Below are 17,799 nucleotides of genomic sequence, written 5' to 3'. Positions count from 1 at the left end.
GTGTAGATGAAAAAAATGTTACGAAAATATGTGTTGTGTTGTCTAAATAACAAAAACTGTTTTTTAAACAATTAACAATATAACCAAATAGGCTCTTAGCATTCACATCTTGACATTGTAGTCTTATATACTTTTTTTAAGTTCAATTATTTGTTGGCTGTTCCTTTTTGTATAAGAAAAAAGAAGTAAATATTTTGGTTTATTTGGTCTTTTTATCCTTCTCTTATTTAATTATTTTAAATTTCCAAAAAATGCAAGTTTTGTAACCATTAACTTGGACGTTTATTTGTTTAGTATTTGTTGTTTAGTCAATCTGATTCCAGTACCCACAACCCCCCCCCCCCCAAACCCTCCCTCTCCCTTCCCCTTCCCCTTCCCCTTCCCCTTCCCTTTCTTTATTTATATTTCTATTACAAGTCTCTTTTTTGCGATATTATTTTCTAGGAGTTATATAGTTTTTTACAACTACTAAATTACACTGTCTTGTTATATTCTTCATGTTTGCAATAATATGACTAAATTGATTTAATCTTCATGTCACCTTATATAGAATTATAATAATTAATTTTTTTTTTAAAAAAAACTTATGCTTAAACAAATATATCAATTGTTATCAATAAAATTCTATAAAATTGTCGAAAACATTATGCATAGAGGGACAAGAATTAGATGGACATTAATGTAATTGCACATTTAAGAGTGTCTTAATTGAAAAATAATTTTGATTTTTTATAAAAACTATTATATGAGCATCAATATCTAAATTTTACCAATCATAAACACTTTTCCTTACATTAAAATAGTTTTTTATTTTTTTTGAGAAACCAAACAGTAAGGGGATGTTTGGGTGGAAAAAAAAATGTTCACTCATCACTCATCATTCAAATATCATCACTCATCACTTTATAACTCATTTTTTATGACTCAATAATCCCCAAATATTTCCAATACCTGGTTTGGCACCTAAAACTCAGTTTTGTTTTCAACTTTAAAAACTCAAAAACTTGGAACCCACCCTCTGATCATGCTACCATTGTTCCATAGGTATCTCTTCTACTTTATTCATTTTTTTTTATAAATAAAAAATTGACTCTTTCTTTCTGCTAGTGTCTTCTTCTTTGAGAGTGGCAATAGGGTAGGTGAGATTTTTTTTTTTTTTTTTTTTTTTTTTTTTTTTTTTTTTTTTTTTTTTTTGCGTTGGGGGTTTTGTGAATCTTTGGAAGGATGTTATGGTGGCCACAGTAGAAACAGGACATCAAACCCAGCACCTAATGGAAAAAAACCATCACCGTGCAAACCAAAAAACATCAAACCAATCCACCATAGCTGATTCGATCATTCACACCACCAACACCTTCGACACCACAACAAATTACACTATAAAGCTTAGAAAGAATTGAAAGAGGGAAAAAAGAGAAGAGAAAAGATAGTGAGAAGTGAAGAAAGAAAGAAAGAAAGAGAAAAAAAAAGAAGAAAAAGAAGAGAACCCAAGCCCAGAAACCTAGTGAAAAGGAATGGAAAAAAAGTTAAAAACCAAACCCAGAAACCCAATGTGAAAAGGAAAGAAAAGAATAAGGAAAACAAAGAAAAAAGAAAAAGGAAGAGAATAGAGAAACCAAGCCGAGACCCAGCGTGAAAGAAAAAAAAAAAGAAAGACAACAAGATGAAGAGCACAGAAAATCAAAGAACAAATAAATAAGAAGAAGTCTGGTATGATGAAAGAGGAGAGAGGCACGTGAGAGTAAAAGCTCTGAGCTTGGATTTGACTACTCTCTGCCATGGGCCCATGTGTTCCTCAGGAAATGACTAAACTGCTACCATTACTCAGTTTTCATAACTCAAAAATATCAAAAACTTGTTTCTAATTTCCATTACTCATCACTCAATTTAGTGAGAATTGAGTGATGAAAACAAAAACTCAAAACAAATCTAAATACACCCTTCTGCCGAGACCCACCAGTTTTGAGTTATGGGTGATGAAAACTTGCAAATCCAAACAGTCCACAAGTTTGGGAATTTATTGAAGGCCTTGAGTTTCTAGCCTATTGAGTTTCTAGCTTTTTTGGCTAAATAATCAGCCACCTCGTTACCACTACGATGAACATGAGTAAAATGAGAAGATAGAAAAGATGTTTCTGTAAGATGTTAACACTTACATTAAAATAGTTATTTGCCTAGTATTTATAGCATTTCTGACTCTATGGATAATGTTTTTGACAATTTTACATTTCTTTCTTCTCTAATTTAAACAAAAAATGTTTATATTTTTTTTGTTCTCGTTCATAAAAAGAATAATAGATTTTTTTTAAGGGAATCTAAACTACAATGAAACCTATAAATAATAGCAAAGATAAACTAAATAGTAAAATAAAGTTGCTATCACTTCTCATCTGTAGTTTTGGATTAGCAAATGTGACTAGATTTGGTTTGAGAGGTAGCCACATTGAGTTTGAATATAGAATCCGGAGGTGGAGACCATTTATTAACTATATACCTTGTGATGCAGTTGATGCACAAGTTATTATGATGAACTATAAGAACGAGATCTTATTACATCTCATGATCTTGGAAAATTATTATATACTTCGGGAGTACCATAAATGCGTGCACAAATTATTATGATGAACTATAAGAATGAACCATAATATGACTACCTATTGTTAACATTATTATATATCAATCACATTGTTTAAGGAAAAAAAAAAATTTATTGAATTACTTATTAGATTTTATTGTAATTACAATAGTTTTTAAATATTTTTTTTAGAGAGTTTCAATTTATGACGTTTGTTTCTGATAAACCTTAGATCTCTTATTCAATCATAAGAGATTTTACCAGTTGAACTAATGACTCAAATATTTCATCCTCAAAAAAAGAATTTTGTAATTCAATTAACATATTTTAGTATCAACAAAAACATCAAGGATTCAAAACCCTTAAACTCCATTGAAATGATCAAATTATTATTATTTTTTTCTTCCTAATAAAAAAGATGTCCCCTCCTCAATACTAGAAAATAAGAAAAAAAAAAAAATTTGGTCAATGGAAAAAAAAAAAAAAAAAAAACGAAAATGGTGTGTTGACTGCTGGGGTTTTCCGTTTCCCTCCCTTTTCAAAAAGGTTCAATTCTGAAACCAAAATCTCTACATTACCACCACTACCACCGAACAAAATTTCAAATACACATTTCAATTCCCTCTTCTTCACTACCTCCAACACACAAATACAAAAACCCTTAAATTTTCAAAACCCAAAAATTTGGAGCCAAAATCCAAAACCCATTTCTCAAATCCCCTCAAAACCCATTTCCCATTTTCACATTCCTTAAACAAACAAACAAACAAACACCGATTTGTCTGAAAAATCTGAATCTTCTATTTCCATGGAAACCCTAAAACCCAACTCTGCTCCTTCGGATTCCACCATTCCCGAAGAAATCTTTGACGTGTCTTCTCTATTGAAAGAAACTCTTGGTGGGTCTTCTCCATCTTTGCCTTCTGAAACCCTAGATGACCATTCTTTGGTCCCTATACCCTCAATTCAAAATGGGTCTTCTCAATCCGACCAATCTATGGCTGTTCCGCCGTCAAATTCAACTGGGTCTTCCTCAATTTTACCTCCCATCAATGAAACCCTAAATGGGTCTTCTTCTTCTTCTTTGGTTATGGAAACAGAAACCCTAGATGATTGTCCCAGCTTCCCTCTCTGTTGTGATGGTGAAGAAGATGTTCTTGAGGAAGAAGAAGAACTATTACCCTCTTCCCCAAATCGCTTATTGGGTAACAATTTATGGGACTATTCGTCTTCGCGTTGGTCTTCTTCACATAGTTCTTCGTCATGGTCATCTTGGCCTTCTTCTCGCGGGACTTCATCTTCATCTTCGTCCTGGTCTACTTGGTCTTCTTCAGAAGAAACAAGGTCTTCTTTGCCCATTTCAAACTCTGCCCTTGAATTCAAGCCATCCCCTGTGGTATGCTTTTCTATGTCTGTGAAGATTTTTGTATTTGTTCGTTTGTTTCTAGGAATAATTGTCTATGTCGTAGTCAGGCCACGAAGTTTTAACTTTTGCAGGGTCTAGGAGAGGTGATTGGTATGCAATTTTATTCTTAATTTTTTGTTTTGGAAAGATTGATTCTTAGACTTGAACCTAGGACCTGTTGCTTTTGATAAAAGGCACTTGCCATCGCGCCTATGTGTCTATGGATGTTTGTTTAAATAAATTTTTTTTTGGGGTTTCTGAAAATTGTGGTCTTGGTGTTGGTTTTGTAGGGTGCAGGGCTTGCAAATCTAGGCAACACATGCTTTATCAATGCCATCCTGCAATGCATTACACACACAGTGCCACTTGTCCAGGCTCTTCGGTGTTGTAATCATGCTGTGCCCTGTGACCGTAAGATTGAGGCTTCTATTTTACTTTTATTGTGTTAGGGTTTGTGATTTACTCCTAGAGTTTAGCAACTTTTGTTTTTAATTTCAGGTGGTAGAGAAGGGTTCTGTGTTCTTTGTGCTCTCCGTGACCATGTTGAGCGTTCACTGGCTTCTGCAGGAGGGGTTCTTTCACCTTTGGAACTTGTTGACAATTTGAACCGTATCCTTTTAACCTCTGTTTAATGTTATTCTGAATGTGTATGCTTTATTTATGTGGCGCTGGGATTATCATATAAGATTGTATGGCATAGATTTGTAATAGGCTCTGTAATGTAATAACTATTTTTATGATTTAGTTATTATGTAGTTTGATTATAATGAATAGTCATATCTTATGAATAGTTTTTCTTTAAAATGAGGAATAATCATTCTTCTCAAAAAGGATTGTAATAGCCCTTTTTTAGTAGGTGTAATGATTTTTAAATAAATATATTTCTACATGTACAAATTTTTCCATATACATATAACACTTATAAAAATAAAAAATTATAAAAAAATAACTTCTCTCAAATTAATTTTTTTTTTAATGAAATACAATTATATAAGTAATATATTTTCTAAATATTGATCTTAAGTTTTATTTTAGTGTTACAACTTACAACCAAATGTTCAATTATGTTTAGTTATTCTATTACAATATATTTTATTTTTAGTAATAAAAATTATCATTCTTGTTGTCATTTCTATTTAGTGTACCAAACATGCTTTTAGTGTTTATCCAGTATTATGTCCATGACTTATGTTGTAAGATATTTGGGCCTTGTTTGGTGAGCAAGTTCTAACACACATTTTCACATTTTAAACAACTTTACCCACATTTTAATATACTTTTTAACCCACACGTATATCAAAAACACCCAAACAACATTATTCAAACTCTTTTACCAAACGGGCCTTTAGAAGGATGTTTCTTTCTAAAGAAGCTTTGTAATTCTTGACTTGTGAACAAACAGATTTTTCATCTTATTTCCGGAGATACCAGCAGGAAGATGCCCATGAATTTCTGCAATGCTTCTTAGACAAGCTTGAGAGTTGTTGTTTGGTTTTGAAGGCAAAGGATAAGGGTTTGTTGTCCCAAGATAATAACCTAGTGGAAAGTATTTTTGGAGGCCGTCTTGTGAGCAATGTATGAGTGGAGAAGTGACTTCCTCTTAGTTGCTGTTGCTTTAATTAAATATTAATGTGACTTTAGTTGTCCTCTTTTGTTTATTTGTTTGGGTTTGGTTCAGAATATAATGTTATTGTTTGAATTTCAGCTTCGCTGTTGCAATTGCGGCCACTCTTCTGATACATATGAACCTTTGATAGACCTGAGTTTGGAGATTGAAGATGTGGATACCCTTCCAAGTGCTTTGGAGTCGTTTACCAAAGTGGAAAAAATTGAAGATTTGGAGACAAAGTTTACATGTGAGAACTGCAAGGAAGAAGTGTTGGTGGAGAAGCAATTCATGTTGGACCAGGCTCCTTCAGTTGCAGCATTCCATTTGAAAAGATTCAAGTCTGAAGGGTCCTTCATTCAGAAAGTTGACAAGCATGTGGAGTTCCCTTTGCAGTTGGACTTGCAGTCCTACACCTCTGGCAGTCAGGACAATAAGGTGGGTTATAAGTTTCTGTTTATATATAATAAAAATGTTGTGTTGAAGGCTACAAGATCTTTTGCATGGTACTTGCAGCCCTGTACCCCTTGCAATTAAATGATGTATGAATTTAAGAGTTGAGCTACAAATTTATCATCATATTAAAACTAAAAAAACAAAAGAAAGAAAAGGGAAAAAATCATCATCTGATTAGGAGATCAATGCCATTTATGCATTCATGGATTAAGAGATAGATGTATTGTTTGGAATAGTTTTCGAAGCATGTGATGATTTGGATGAAAAGCTTTTGGTCAATGCACTGGTCATACTTTGTGCAATGGCTGAATCTGAGTATAAATGCTTCGTACACTGTTTTGCTTTGGCTCTGCATTAACTGAGCAAAATGCTGAAGTGCTTATTTTCTCCCTTTGTCTCCTCTCTATGATAGGTGGAATTGAAGTATGACCTGTATGCAGTTGTGGTACATATAGGGTTTTCATCTACTTCTGGACATTACTTCAGCTTCATTCGATCCTCTCCGGAGACATGGTACAGGTTGGATGATTCAAAGGTAATATTTTGTAATCTAACCACTAGTTAGCCACTGTGCATGAACAGGCCAGCTCAAGGCGTTGTGGGGCCTATTTTTATATTTTGAATATTAATAAAAGATTTATTTAACTTTTGGTATTTTTCTTCTTTTAAAAAATATATTCTAAACTAATTGATTGTATTACTCAATGACCATAAAACATAGATAAACACTATCTATTGAGTGAAGCAACCAAATACTAAAAATTATGATTAAAATTTTTAATAAAATTATATATTTAATATCTCTAAATGAAATTTGAGTATATATTTATCTATTAGTGGGAGATTAATGAGTTCTTTCAGCATTTGTGTGGGAGATTAATGAGTTTTACACTCTAAAATTGAGAAAAATTAATGGTTATTATCACATCCAATGTAAATATATACATATACATACATACATACATACATACATACATACATACATACATACATACATACATACATACATACATACATACATACATATATATATATATATATATATATATATATATATATATATATATATATATATATATATATATATATGTATGTATGCATGTATTTTGGATTTTTATTTGATAACAAAGTTACTTTTTAATTATTGGTAAATATGTGAGACTTCATTAATACTCCTATTGGTACAATGATATCTTTATTGGTAAAAATTTGGGGGCATTTTTTCATTGGGGGCTTTAGGCGACTGCCTAGTTGCCTCCTGCCTTGAGCTGGCACTGTGCATGAATATGTTGCATGTAATTATGGAGTTAGCCTATTTGGTGCTTGAAGCCAAAATAGTGGATTGATTTTGCCTTGCGGACCTTGATATTTTGGATCATGAATTTTGTTTTGTGAACTCTTGATGAAGTATTTTCTTCAATACTTATTGAAGTGGAAAGTTACTGATTTTCACATGGACCTGCTTATGACACCATTTTATTGTTTACTAGTATTAACTTGTCATCTCAACAATTGTAATTGTTTATTTTATTTTATTTTAAAATAAGTTCTGTATGTACACTTATTAAAATATTTTTACGTTTTGGGCTTTTTTCAAGTGGAGGCAGTTTTCAGATATGTGGATTTGAACTTTCCCCAAAAGCTTTTGGTGGTTATTTCTTTTCAGGTTTTTTAAGTTATAAAATTCATTGAACTACCTCATTTATATTTTTTATGATGATATCTTTATGATTATATCATTTCATCTTATTTTACCTCCTATACTGTCTGGATGCATAAAGATTTGCAAATGTTTACTGTGGGTCAGTAAAGATGTTAATTTGATTGTAATAACTTGGTTTTTCTGGTTGGTTGAAGCACTTCCAAGTTTTTTTTTTGATGAGTAGTTGAAGCACTTAAGTTTTTGCCTTAAAATATGGTTGTAGCTCATAAATTTGAAAATAAAAATTAATTTTTGACTGTTCTTTTCTAGGTCACTAGTGTCCGAGAAGAATTTGTGCTGGCTCAGGAGGCCTACATTCTGTTCTATGCAAAGCAGGGTACACCCTGGTTTTCAAGTTTAATGGAAGCACCGTATCTATGCTTGGATCCAAACATATTGAATACATCGCCGAAGTCAGTTCTTGATAATGTGGATAGTGTCTGTACTATATATCCTAGTGTGGCTAGTATTGATTATTGTGATGCCAATGAATCCCGAGATAAAGTTGAGGGAGTTTCTTCTGATACAAGACATCAAAGGGTTGAGGTCAATGAAACTAGCGATGCTATTGTTGGTAGTTCTGGACCATTATTATGCAGATCAAAGCAAGATGAACTTGGGTCCAATGACTCTAAAGATAATACTCCCATTAATAACACCTCAATGCTACTTGAAGCAAATAATCCCCCTGATGGGACTTCATACAATGATGAGAAAATGTGTACTACATCCTCACTTGGGAGAAGTAACAGCCATAAGGGGATTGATGAAAATAAAGACGATGGTTTCCATCCTCTAACGCCACCTGGATCTCCAAGTCCAGATAAGGTTTCTTTAGAGTCTTCAGGTAAACAGTTTCACTCCCGTAAAACTATTTATATATGCCTTTTCTACTTAATTGTTCTCTAGAACTAATCCAATGAGGTGGGTGGATTTTTTCAGAGGTTAGGTATCAAATTCCCCGTGATCATCTTAAATCAGAGAAGCCAGTGAGTTGTAAAAAACGGTTGAGCAAGGATTTAGAAGATTCAAAGAGAAAGGAAGCTGTCAGATACCTTTCAAGGAGTGTTCCGTACTCACGGGGCTCGAAACTTATTGCTGCCGTGCTTGGAAACCAAAGCGAAGGTTCTCTGAACAAGAGGAAAAGAATGGTATCATCCCCATGCAAGAACAGCCCTCCTAGTAATCGTCGTAAAGCCAACCATAATTCTGTCATGCAGCCCATGACTGCAGCAATTTTCCGGTGAACAGTGAGATTTCGCTTAACAAATATGGCTTTTGACCAGTGCAAGTATAATAGAGAATCAATGCTAACTTTGTCTTGTTTAAATAAATTGGATATCAACCTTTGTAATTGTTCATGTTATTCTGTTTGCCTTTTATGATGGGAGGCCTATGTGGGTTAAGGTTAAGATTTAAGTCAGCTTGGGTTGTTGTACTTAATAGTATGAAATGAAATGTAAAGTTTCTTATGAGGTTTCAATTGATTACTTCAATGGTTTTAGAATCCTATAAAAGGGCTTATAAAAAATGGTGAATAATTTGAAACCAGTGCTTCAATCCAAAAAATCAGGGATTTAATAGGTTTAACTTTAATCTGCGACTAGAGATCTAAAGATAGAGCTTCTCGCTTCAATAGAGGTGTGCAAAATCACACGATCGTCTCTGTACGCTAATTGCACTCCCTCTATTTCTGCCACTACGTCTTTGGTAGTCTGGTGACCATTCTCGTCCCACTTTTTGTTTTTTATACATTTTTTGCTCAAGGTTCTCTAACCCACACAATTGCATTTAATTTAGTTGTTTTATTTATTTATTTAGATGATTCGATTTATACTTTTTTGTGACACATTTTATCGGTAGCATTTTCAATGTCAATTTTGTACGTTTTTAGACCCTTTAAACACAACTAGATTAACCTAGTTATTTAGCCAAGTAATTAATTTAGGTAAATTAAGCAAATTTAAGTTAACACAAATATATCATATCATGCAAAGTAGCGGAAATATAAAGAATACAATGATATGATGATCCAGGAAAACCAAATCGGTAAAAAACTTGGAGAGGATTTAACTTAGCTATCTTCAAGGTAAAATTGAATCCATTATGAAAAAATTAAAGTTTACACAATAGTGACTTAGACCACTAACATCCTATTGCTACCTCGAGTAGGAAATTTACTACCACGACCACATGACAGCTCCAAGTCCATGGATTACTTCTTTCTTAAATTCCTAGCAAGCATAAGCATTCCTGCTTGTATATCTTTAAGCTCTGGAATTTGCAACTGAATTGATCACCAAGCTCTTGACATAATCTAGATCTTGATAACCCTAAGTGTATGTGAAGACAAATACCTCTAAATCTCACAAGAGATTCACACACAGCATAAAGAGTATCAGCAGCAACTCTAAAAATGTGGTTAGGGTTTTCCCTTTTATACCTAAGGCAAAACATAAAATCTTACATGTAAAACGGGCTTGGGCTGAGTTGGAAAATTCTGTAGAAAAACAATCTGCACGACTTTCGATTGGTCGAGTCTAATTCTCGATCGATCGAACCAGACAGAATTGCACAGTAAATTCTGCAGCAACTCGATTCCAACTTTACATATAAGACATACTTTGAGAAGTCTAAACAAGACTAAAACGTTTTGATCATGGTTTGCTAACATTACAATTTAGAGTTCTAATACATTTAAACCTAAAGGTCTTAGAACCTAACAAATTTTATATCAATTTTTAAACATAAAGTAAAAAAAAATTGACCACAGAAATTATTTATTATGTTGATATGGTTCCACTTAGTTTATAAATTTTTTTAATAAAATTTGTGTCATATTCTTCAATTGATATATACTAGTATTCTATAGCGACTAAAAAGAAAGGGGGGGGGGGGGGGAAGGAGGGGAGTGGTTTGTGTTTAACCAATCACCATTTTAGCATTTGTTTCTAAATATTACTAGAAAATGCTTTATTAGTTTAGTTTTGATAGATGTGACAATATTTAACACGATTTGCAAACGCGACATAAACAACTTGATTTAATGTGGGTTGCTTTTAGTGTTAAAGCACTAATTTGGACTAAGTCACTTAGTCGGAGCCGAGTTGTTCAAATTGCCAGAGGGGGCTACCAACTACAAATGAGACTGTGGTTGTTAATGTTGTTGTGTGGGTTTTGATATTTAGAGATTTAAATATTAGGTTTTGATTTGTGGGTTTGAGTCCTTTTGGGATTTTATGGGTTTGAGTGTGGTTGATTTGTTATGGGTTTGCATTGTTTTGAATTTTTGGAACAAAATGTTCCAAATCTCTCTCTCTCTCTCGATAGTGCTCTTGATGGCAATTGACTACCGGATTGAAGAAAACTCGCATTAATATGCAAAAAAACTAATCCAATAGTGTCACAACTTACGTTTTTAAGAAACCAGCGTCTCCAGTGCGATCTACAACCCCTTCCAAACTTGGCTGCATTGGCCAACAAACACCCCTAGTTTTGGCACGAACCCATTTGACCTATATAAATAAATGTCATTTTTTTTTATCAATAATAAATTTGAATTTTAAATATAGAATAATTAAAAGAATTTTAATGGTTATCTTGATAAATTCTTCATTGAAATTCTAAAGTTTCAAACCCTTTAAGCCAAAATAAAGAAAAAACTCTCAATTTATTTTATTTTTCATTATTCTTCAGATGGTATAAAATTTGGATATGAATCAAAAGCCTAGAGTTTGAAAATGTGAAAGAGTCAAGAGATTAAGGGGGAAAAGATTAATGGATAGATAGAAACATCAAGGATTTAGTGTTGTAAAATTAGACACATATGTAGAGTTTCCCCCCTTAATTTTGAGTTTAAATTATGGAATCAATTACTTTGAGTTTATATCAATTTGATTTAAGCTTAAAAAGTGTTTCAACATGAGAAATTTGAGTTTTAATTTTTGTGAAAGACCACAAGTGCCATTAGTTTAAATATAAGAGATATTACTTTTTACCTATCTAAAAAATCAAGAAAAGGCTCTACCTATGTCGACAATAGCACAAAGATAATATTTAATTATTAAACAAACAAACCAAACAAAAAAAAATGCATATTTCAATGCTTTGAAAAAGAAATTTCAAAATTTGAATAATTTCTTTTAAGCTTTGTTGGTTGGGAGGACGAAAAAGTGAGATAATGCCTGATGGAAACTGTGAGAATGGGAAAGTGAGAAGATAAAAAATATTTAGTTTTTCACCATGTGTGTTTGGTTGGGAGGGTGATAAAGTGGAATGATAAAAAATTTCTTTATTTGGTTGAGAAGAAAAATGAGAGGAAGAAATTAAAAAAAAAAAAAATTTATTATTATGTTCTAGTTAGATAAGAACGAATTTTTTAATTGTTTATGAGAAGAAATTTTTTAGTTATTATAAATCTTAAAAACTAACCACAACTAATAGAACATCAAGCCAAAAGAGAAAAAAAAAAATCTACAAATTGATAAAAAAAATACACATTATTAATTATGGAAAATGGTTAGATGAGTCATTTTCCATTTACACCTCCTTTCTTCTTGTTTTCTCTCCAAGGGGAGATTGATTTTTGGTGGGCTTGGAGAAAAAATGTGACCTCTCATTTTCACCCATTTTCTCCTTTGAGCCAAAGATAGAAAAATCAAGTTTTCCTTCACATTTTCTCTCATTAGTTTTCCTTTCTATCCCCCAATAATCACTACAACCAAATGCCTGCTTAGTTCTCGTTTTTATAAATTAAATAGTTAAATATGATAAATTCCTTGTCAAAAATTGCTCGACCTGATCCTAATGCGGTGGGTTTTACCTGACCTATGGAACGATAGGGGTGAGTGTAGGTATTAGTCATACTTGCCCTCGAACCTGACTTGTATACATATAATATTATTAAAAAACCCTAACTATATATACTATATTTTCTATTTTTCAAACCCTAATCCTAACCTATCTGAATATTCTCCTCTCTTTCACCTTCAGCTACCCCCCTCACTCTCAATCTCTCACTATCACTCAGCCGCCTCCTCACAGCCTCACTCAGCCACTCAACCGCTCCCTCCTCCTTGCATCTCCACCTCTTTTTTTTTTTTTTGTGGTTTCATCTCCTCTCTCATTGCCAAAGTTGTGAATCTCAAGCTTTTACTTTTTATTTTTTAATTTCATCAATGAATGTTTATTATTTACAATTTATTTGTTGTTAAATGTGAGTCATGTGATATTATTCAGTGTTTTACATTTTATTTATTTATTATTTTACTTGAAAAATGTTTAGGATTTTTGTGTTTGTGTTTGTGATTTTGAAAATGAAAATGAGAAATCTAAAATTATTGTATGAGAAATCAAGAAAACATAAAATTGATTTTTTAATATTTAATATTTATTATTATCACTATTAAAATTTTTAGATTGGGTCACGATTTAGCCCCTTTAGGTTGGGCCTTGAAGGGGCATGGCGGGGCGGCTATGGGGGCAAAAAAAACCGTTTAGTTAACAGAGCGAGTTTAGGTAACAGGAGGTGGGTGGCGGGGCGGGTTTGGGGATAAAGAAACCCGCCCCGTTGCCATTCCTACTTGAACACACCACACTCATATCAATAATTTTTTTGAAATTTTCAGGATGTTATTTACTTATTTTGCAATTGTGAGAGAGTATCTAACTCCTGTCACAAAGAATGCAAATAAATCACAAGTTGAAAAAAGAGAGTCCTTCAAGGAAAAGATTGCGTGTTTGATTTAACTCATGTCACAAAGAATGCAAAGGTATAACAACTTGTCAATATTGAAAAAAAAAGTCATTGACAACAGCAATAACAAGCCTTAATCTCAAATTTTTAGAGTCGACTATGAATTCTCAACAGATTATTTCGAGACTCATAAAAAGCACTACAAAAGAAAAAGAAAAGAAAAATTATGTTGTTCTATAAATAGGGATCGATTCCCTTCAAATCCAACGAAAACACGAAAACAAAAAGAAAAGAAAGGAAAAGATAAACAAAAGGGCTAGCTAGGTGTCGCTTAAAAAATAAAAAGTTTACAGAATCAATCCATCTTTCACACAAGATCATCTCCAGAAATAGAGAATATTGCCTCTTCTAACGAATTACGGCAAACGGGACAAGTATACTTGCGAAGCATTAGCCAAGTATCAATGCATGTTCTATGGAATTCGTGGTTGCACTTGGGAAAGAGTCGGCTGCATTCACCATCCTTGATTTCTTCCAAACAGATCATACACTGGTTGCTGCCACCATATTTTGATGTTTTCTTATGGTTTTTCTTGTTGCTAATAACAGCAGGCATAACTTGTTCTATTTTATGGCTCTCGATTTTTGGTTTTGTTTCTCGGTGATTGCGATATATATATAGACAACGAAGTGTAAAAAACAAGGTCAAACCAACAGCTACTACAAGAAGGACGCTTGAACGATATTCATCAGCAAGATGATGAATATATATAGGAGAATTCATTGTAATTCCTGGATTTTTTAGTGGCAACTGGTTTGTGTTGCTAGTGTTTTGGATTATATATATCGCGAGGTAGAATCTATATATAATTTTAACACAGATTAAAGTGTTGTCCTAGTTAAACTCTTGTTCTAGATTTCCTAGTCAATGAAGGTAAGTCGGTCATATGAAGGTTTTGACAAAACGGAAAAAAATAGACTCGTGCCACTAGAGTGTCAAAATTTACAATCTCCCAAAAATACTAAACTTTTTCTTACTCTTTTATCAAAATTGAAATTAAAATTAATAGCTTTTCGGGAATATTCATTACTAAAATCCATTATTCAATTCTTAAAGTCAAATATTACCAAGAGAAACAATAACCATCTCAAATATCATATTTATTCTTATATTGATTTTTTTCGAATTAAAAATTTAAAATAGCTTTTGAAAAATAAATGAAAGTAGTCAAATTAATATATTAGGTTATGTAAAAAGGCTGGATTCTTTTTCTAATGCATGTATCGCATATAAAATATTAATTAACAATACATATTTACGTTTGTGCATGCAGGCAAAAGTTATCCAAAGTAAAAATTGATAAAAATCATATTTAAGATTGATTATATCACAAGAAAAATTAAGTGAATTTCTGATATTACCAATTGAAAATGAATCCTTTGCTGAATTTGAACAAAAAGCATATTAGTAGTACTAATCTTGCATCTTAGAAAGCAATAAAAAAATATTTTTAAATAAAAATATCAAAATATAAATTTTATTCAATTAATACTTAAAATAATCGAATGTCCCACTAAAAATTGTCGCCTTAAGTGCTAAAATGTCTTGAGTTGGTCCTAAACTGATCCGATTATTGTGGAGCACAAATTTGAGTGAGGTTTAAAATAAATCTGTTTGAAATTGAATTGAATTATTTGACAAAAATGACACTATTTAGAATTTAAAAGTTTCTTTAAAAAACTTATTTTATATTTAAAACACTCTACACATATGAAAAATCTTCATAAAGTTGTTAAAAATACACAAATATCAAGTTGATGGCTTTGGAAAAAAGTGTTTAGAGGAACATTGTTGGGATATTGGAGGAAACTAATAATTTTTCACATAAAATAAATGAAAAGAAAAAGCCCATTAAATTGTCGCGGCTTACCTATATATTATTATTATTATTATTTTGATAAGCTATTATTTTCTTGTATATATAGAAGATTTTAGTTTATTTTGTATTCCTTAGAATTTCTTTTAAATCTGGACTCTACTTTGTATGCCGTGGGGCTAACTATTATTGCCCCTACTATTTTTCCTATTCAACTAATGAATAAGCAATGTAGTCATTTATTAGTATAAAAAAAGGAGGAGAAAATTTCATCAAGTTGGTTTTATAAAATTCACTAGAAATATTTTCTTTCATTAAATCATGTGTATCTTTACAATTAAATTATTTAAATATAAGCCAAATTCCAAAACTAACCTTTTGAGTTTCACTATTTTGTATTTTAGTCCTCTATGTTTGCATTCTTTCATTTTATTTCTCTAAATTTCAAAACTTTCCAATTCAGTCTTTCGTTAAGTAGACATCCACTGTTGCCATTAAATCCACCTTATTTAATATTTATTTCTTAATTTATAAAAAGTCCAGAAATCAAATTAAAAAAAAAAAAACAATTGCCATACATGGTTGCCTGCCCGGTAAAAAAAAAAAAAACCCATCATTCCCAAAATCCCTACCCTAATGAGAGAGAGAGAGAGAGAGAGAGAGAGAGAGAGAGAGAGAGAGAGAGAGAGAGAGAGAGAGAGATCTATTTTCAAATTCTCTAGGAAACCTAAAAACAAATCTATTGTGGCAGCTCCAGGGAGGTGTTTTTGGCATATTTGGCCGCCCTTTGGTGTCTCCAGCCTTTACTCAGTTTGCTTGATTTTAGTCATCACCAAAATACCTATTATATTTTTGGTTCACAACGGAAATTGATTTGGAAAAAATGAAATCAAACAAACAGAAATTGAAAATCCAATTTTTTTTTTTAACTTACCCAATTGAGTATGGATTTTGGGGATGATGGGTTATTTATTTTATTTTATTTTATTTTACTGGGGAGGGGACTGACCGTGTATGGCAATTTTTTATTTAAAATTTATGGGCCTTTTTTTTTGAATTAAAGTTTTTGTAATAAATAAAGAAGTAAATATTAAATTCGGGCAACACGACATAGTTTTGGGAATTTAATGGTAAAAATGGATGTCTAGTTAACAGAAGACTACATTAGGGAGTTTTAAAACTTAGAGGACTGAAATGGGAGATTGTAAACTTAGAGGACTAAAATAAAAAACAGTCAAACTTAGAGGGTGAGTTTTGGAATTCAGTTTTAAAATTAAATATTCTTCAAACTTTTAAATTGAATTTTTTTGGGGGTAACCTTGTCAATAACTCATGAAAATTTAACAAAATATGATTTTTATCTATTTTTTTTGGTCTAAATATGAAATTTGATAGTTCTTAATAAGCTTTTACTATGATTGAGCTTGTAAATGGAACTATTTATATTATACCATTTAATTAAAATATAATTTTGCAAGATTTTGATTAAGGGTTTCAATATAGAATATAATTTAAAATTATATATATATATATATATATATATTTAATGTATAAAATTATGAGGCTTTAAAAGTTGGGTTCAGTTAGTAGGTGCCCTTAGGACATTCCTTAATGAACCATTCAAGGAAAATTTTGATACCACTATAAAAAAAAACTAGTTACTTTTTAATGTTCCAAGTATAGATTTCAAAAAATATTTCCTAAACAAATGCCCATATCGCATCGTTATCAAAATCCTAAAGAGTTTGTCATTCTTAGAAGCTAACGAAAAGTCACAAGCTTTGATTTTATATATATTTTCTAATTATTAAATCTTGAAAGTTATAAAAGTTATTAATATTAGCTTTTAAATATTATGACTGAGATTATATATCAAACTATTTATTCTAACATTTAATAAAAATATGAAGAGTTTAAATATAAATCATAACTTAAACTCAATTAAAAATATATACTTAAAACAATGATATGTAAAATTGTGAAGTTTAAAATAATTATGTGACAACATTAGAAAAAGTCAACAAAAAGTCAAAGATTTTGGTTCCATTGTTCTATATATATTCTAAACAAATTAAAAATTACATTAGAGCAGAAAAATAGCCTTTTATTTTATTGATGAATATAAATAATTTTAGAAAAATAATTTTATATAAATTAGTTAATTAAATTCAAATAAATTAAACATCAAATGTCACTATTATGTGCATCAACATATACTAATAACACAATAGACATATAATAATGATGAAAGCTAAATTAAAATCTTTTCTTTTGCTTATGGATGATAAAGTAGAACATGTTGCAAAGTTTTAACCAATCATAGCATATGTTCTTCTAATGGAAAAAATCCGTACATTCTTATATATTACTCATTCTCTAAGTGCAAAATACAAAATAATTTTTGTTGTTGATACATGATAGAAATTATACTCTAGTCTAACTTAAGTGTATATGTGTGTGAAACTCCTTCCTAGAGACTTGAA

The 17,799-nt window shown here is 31.4% G+C and overlaps 1 protein-coding gene across 1 annotated transcript; it reads left to right on the top strand.

Moving 5' to 3' along the window:
• Positions 1 to 3,180: 3,180 nt before the first annotated feature.
• Positions 3,181 to 9,227, top strand: LOC142611643 (uncharacterized). The gene is made up of 8 exons (XM_075783736.1): positions 3,181 to 3,971; positions 4,271 to 4,391; positions 4,479 to 4,589; positions 5,383 to 5,555; positions 5,686 to 6,024; positions 6,455 to 6,577; positions 8,015 to 8,591; positions 8,687 to 9,227. Exons 1-8 carry the CDS (start codon positions 3,384 to 3,386, stop codon positions 8,989 to 8,991), a joined length of 2,337 nt encoding a protein of 778 aa, XP_075639851.1. The 5' UTR covers positions 3,181 to 3,383; the 3' UTR covers positions 8,992 to 9,227.
• The last annotated feature ends 8,572 nt before the right edge of the window (positions 9,228 to 17,799 follow it).

The sequence above is a fragment of the Castanea sativa genome, chromosome 10 (assembly GCF_040712315.1).
Source record: "Castanea sativa cultivar Marrone di Chiusa Pesio chromosome 10, ASM4071231v1".
In the NCBI taxonomy this organism is placed as follows: Eukaryota; Viridiplantae; Streptophyta; class Magnoliopsida; order Fagales; family Fagaceae; genus Castanea; species Castanea sativa.
The sequence above is the reverse complement of the archived record's forward strand: the minus strand, read 5'-3'. Positions and strand labels throughout refer to the sequence as shown.

Coding starts and splice junctions, on each gene's coding strand:
- LOC142611643 (XM_075783736.1), top strand. CDS start 3,384: ATGGAAACCCTAAAACCCAACTCTGCTCCTTCGGATTCCACCATTCCC. Junction 4,590..5,382: donor ACTTGTTGACAATTTGAACC/GTATCCTTTTAA, acceptor GTGAACAAACAG/ATTTTTCATCTTATTTCCGG. Junction 6,025..6,454: donor CTGGCAGTCAGGACAATAAG/GTGGGTTATAAG, acceptor TCTCTATGATAG/GTGGAATTGAAGTATGACCT.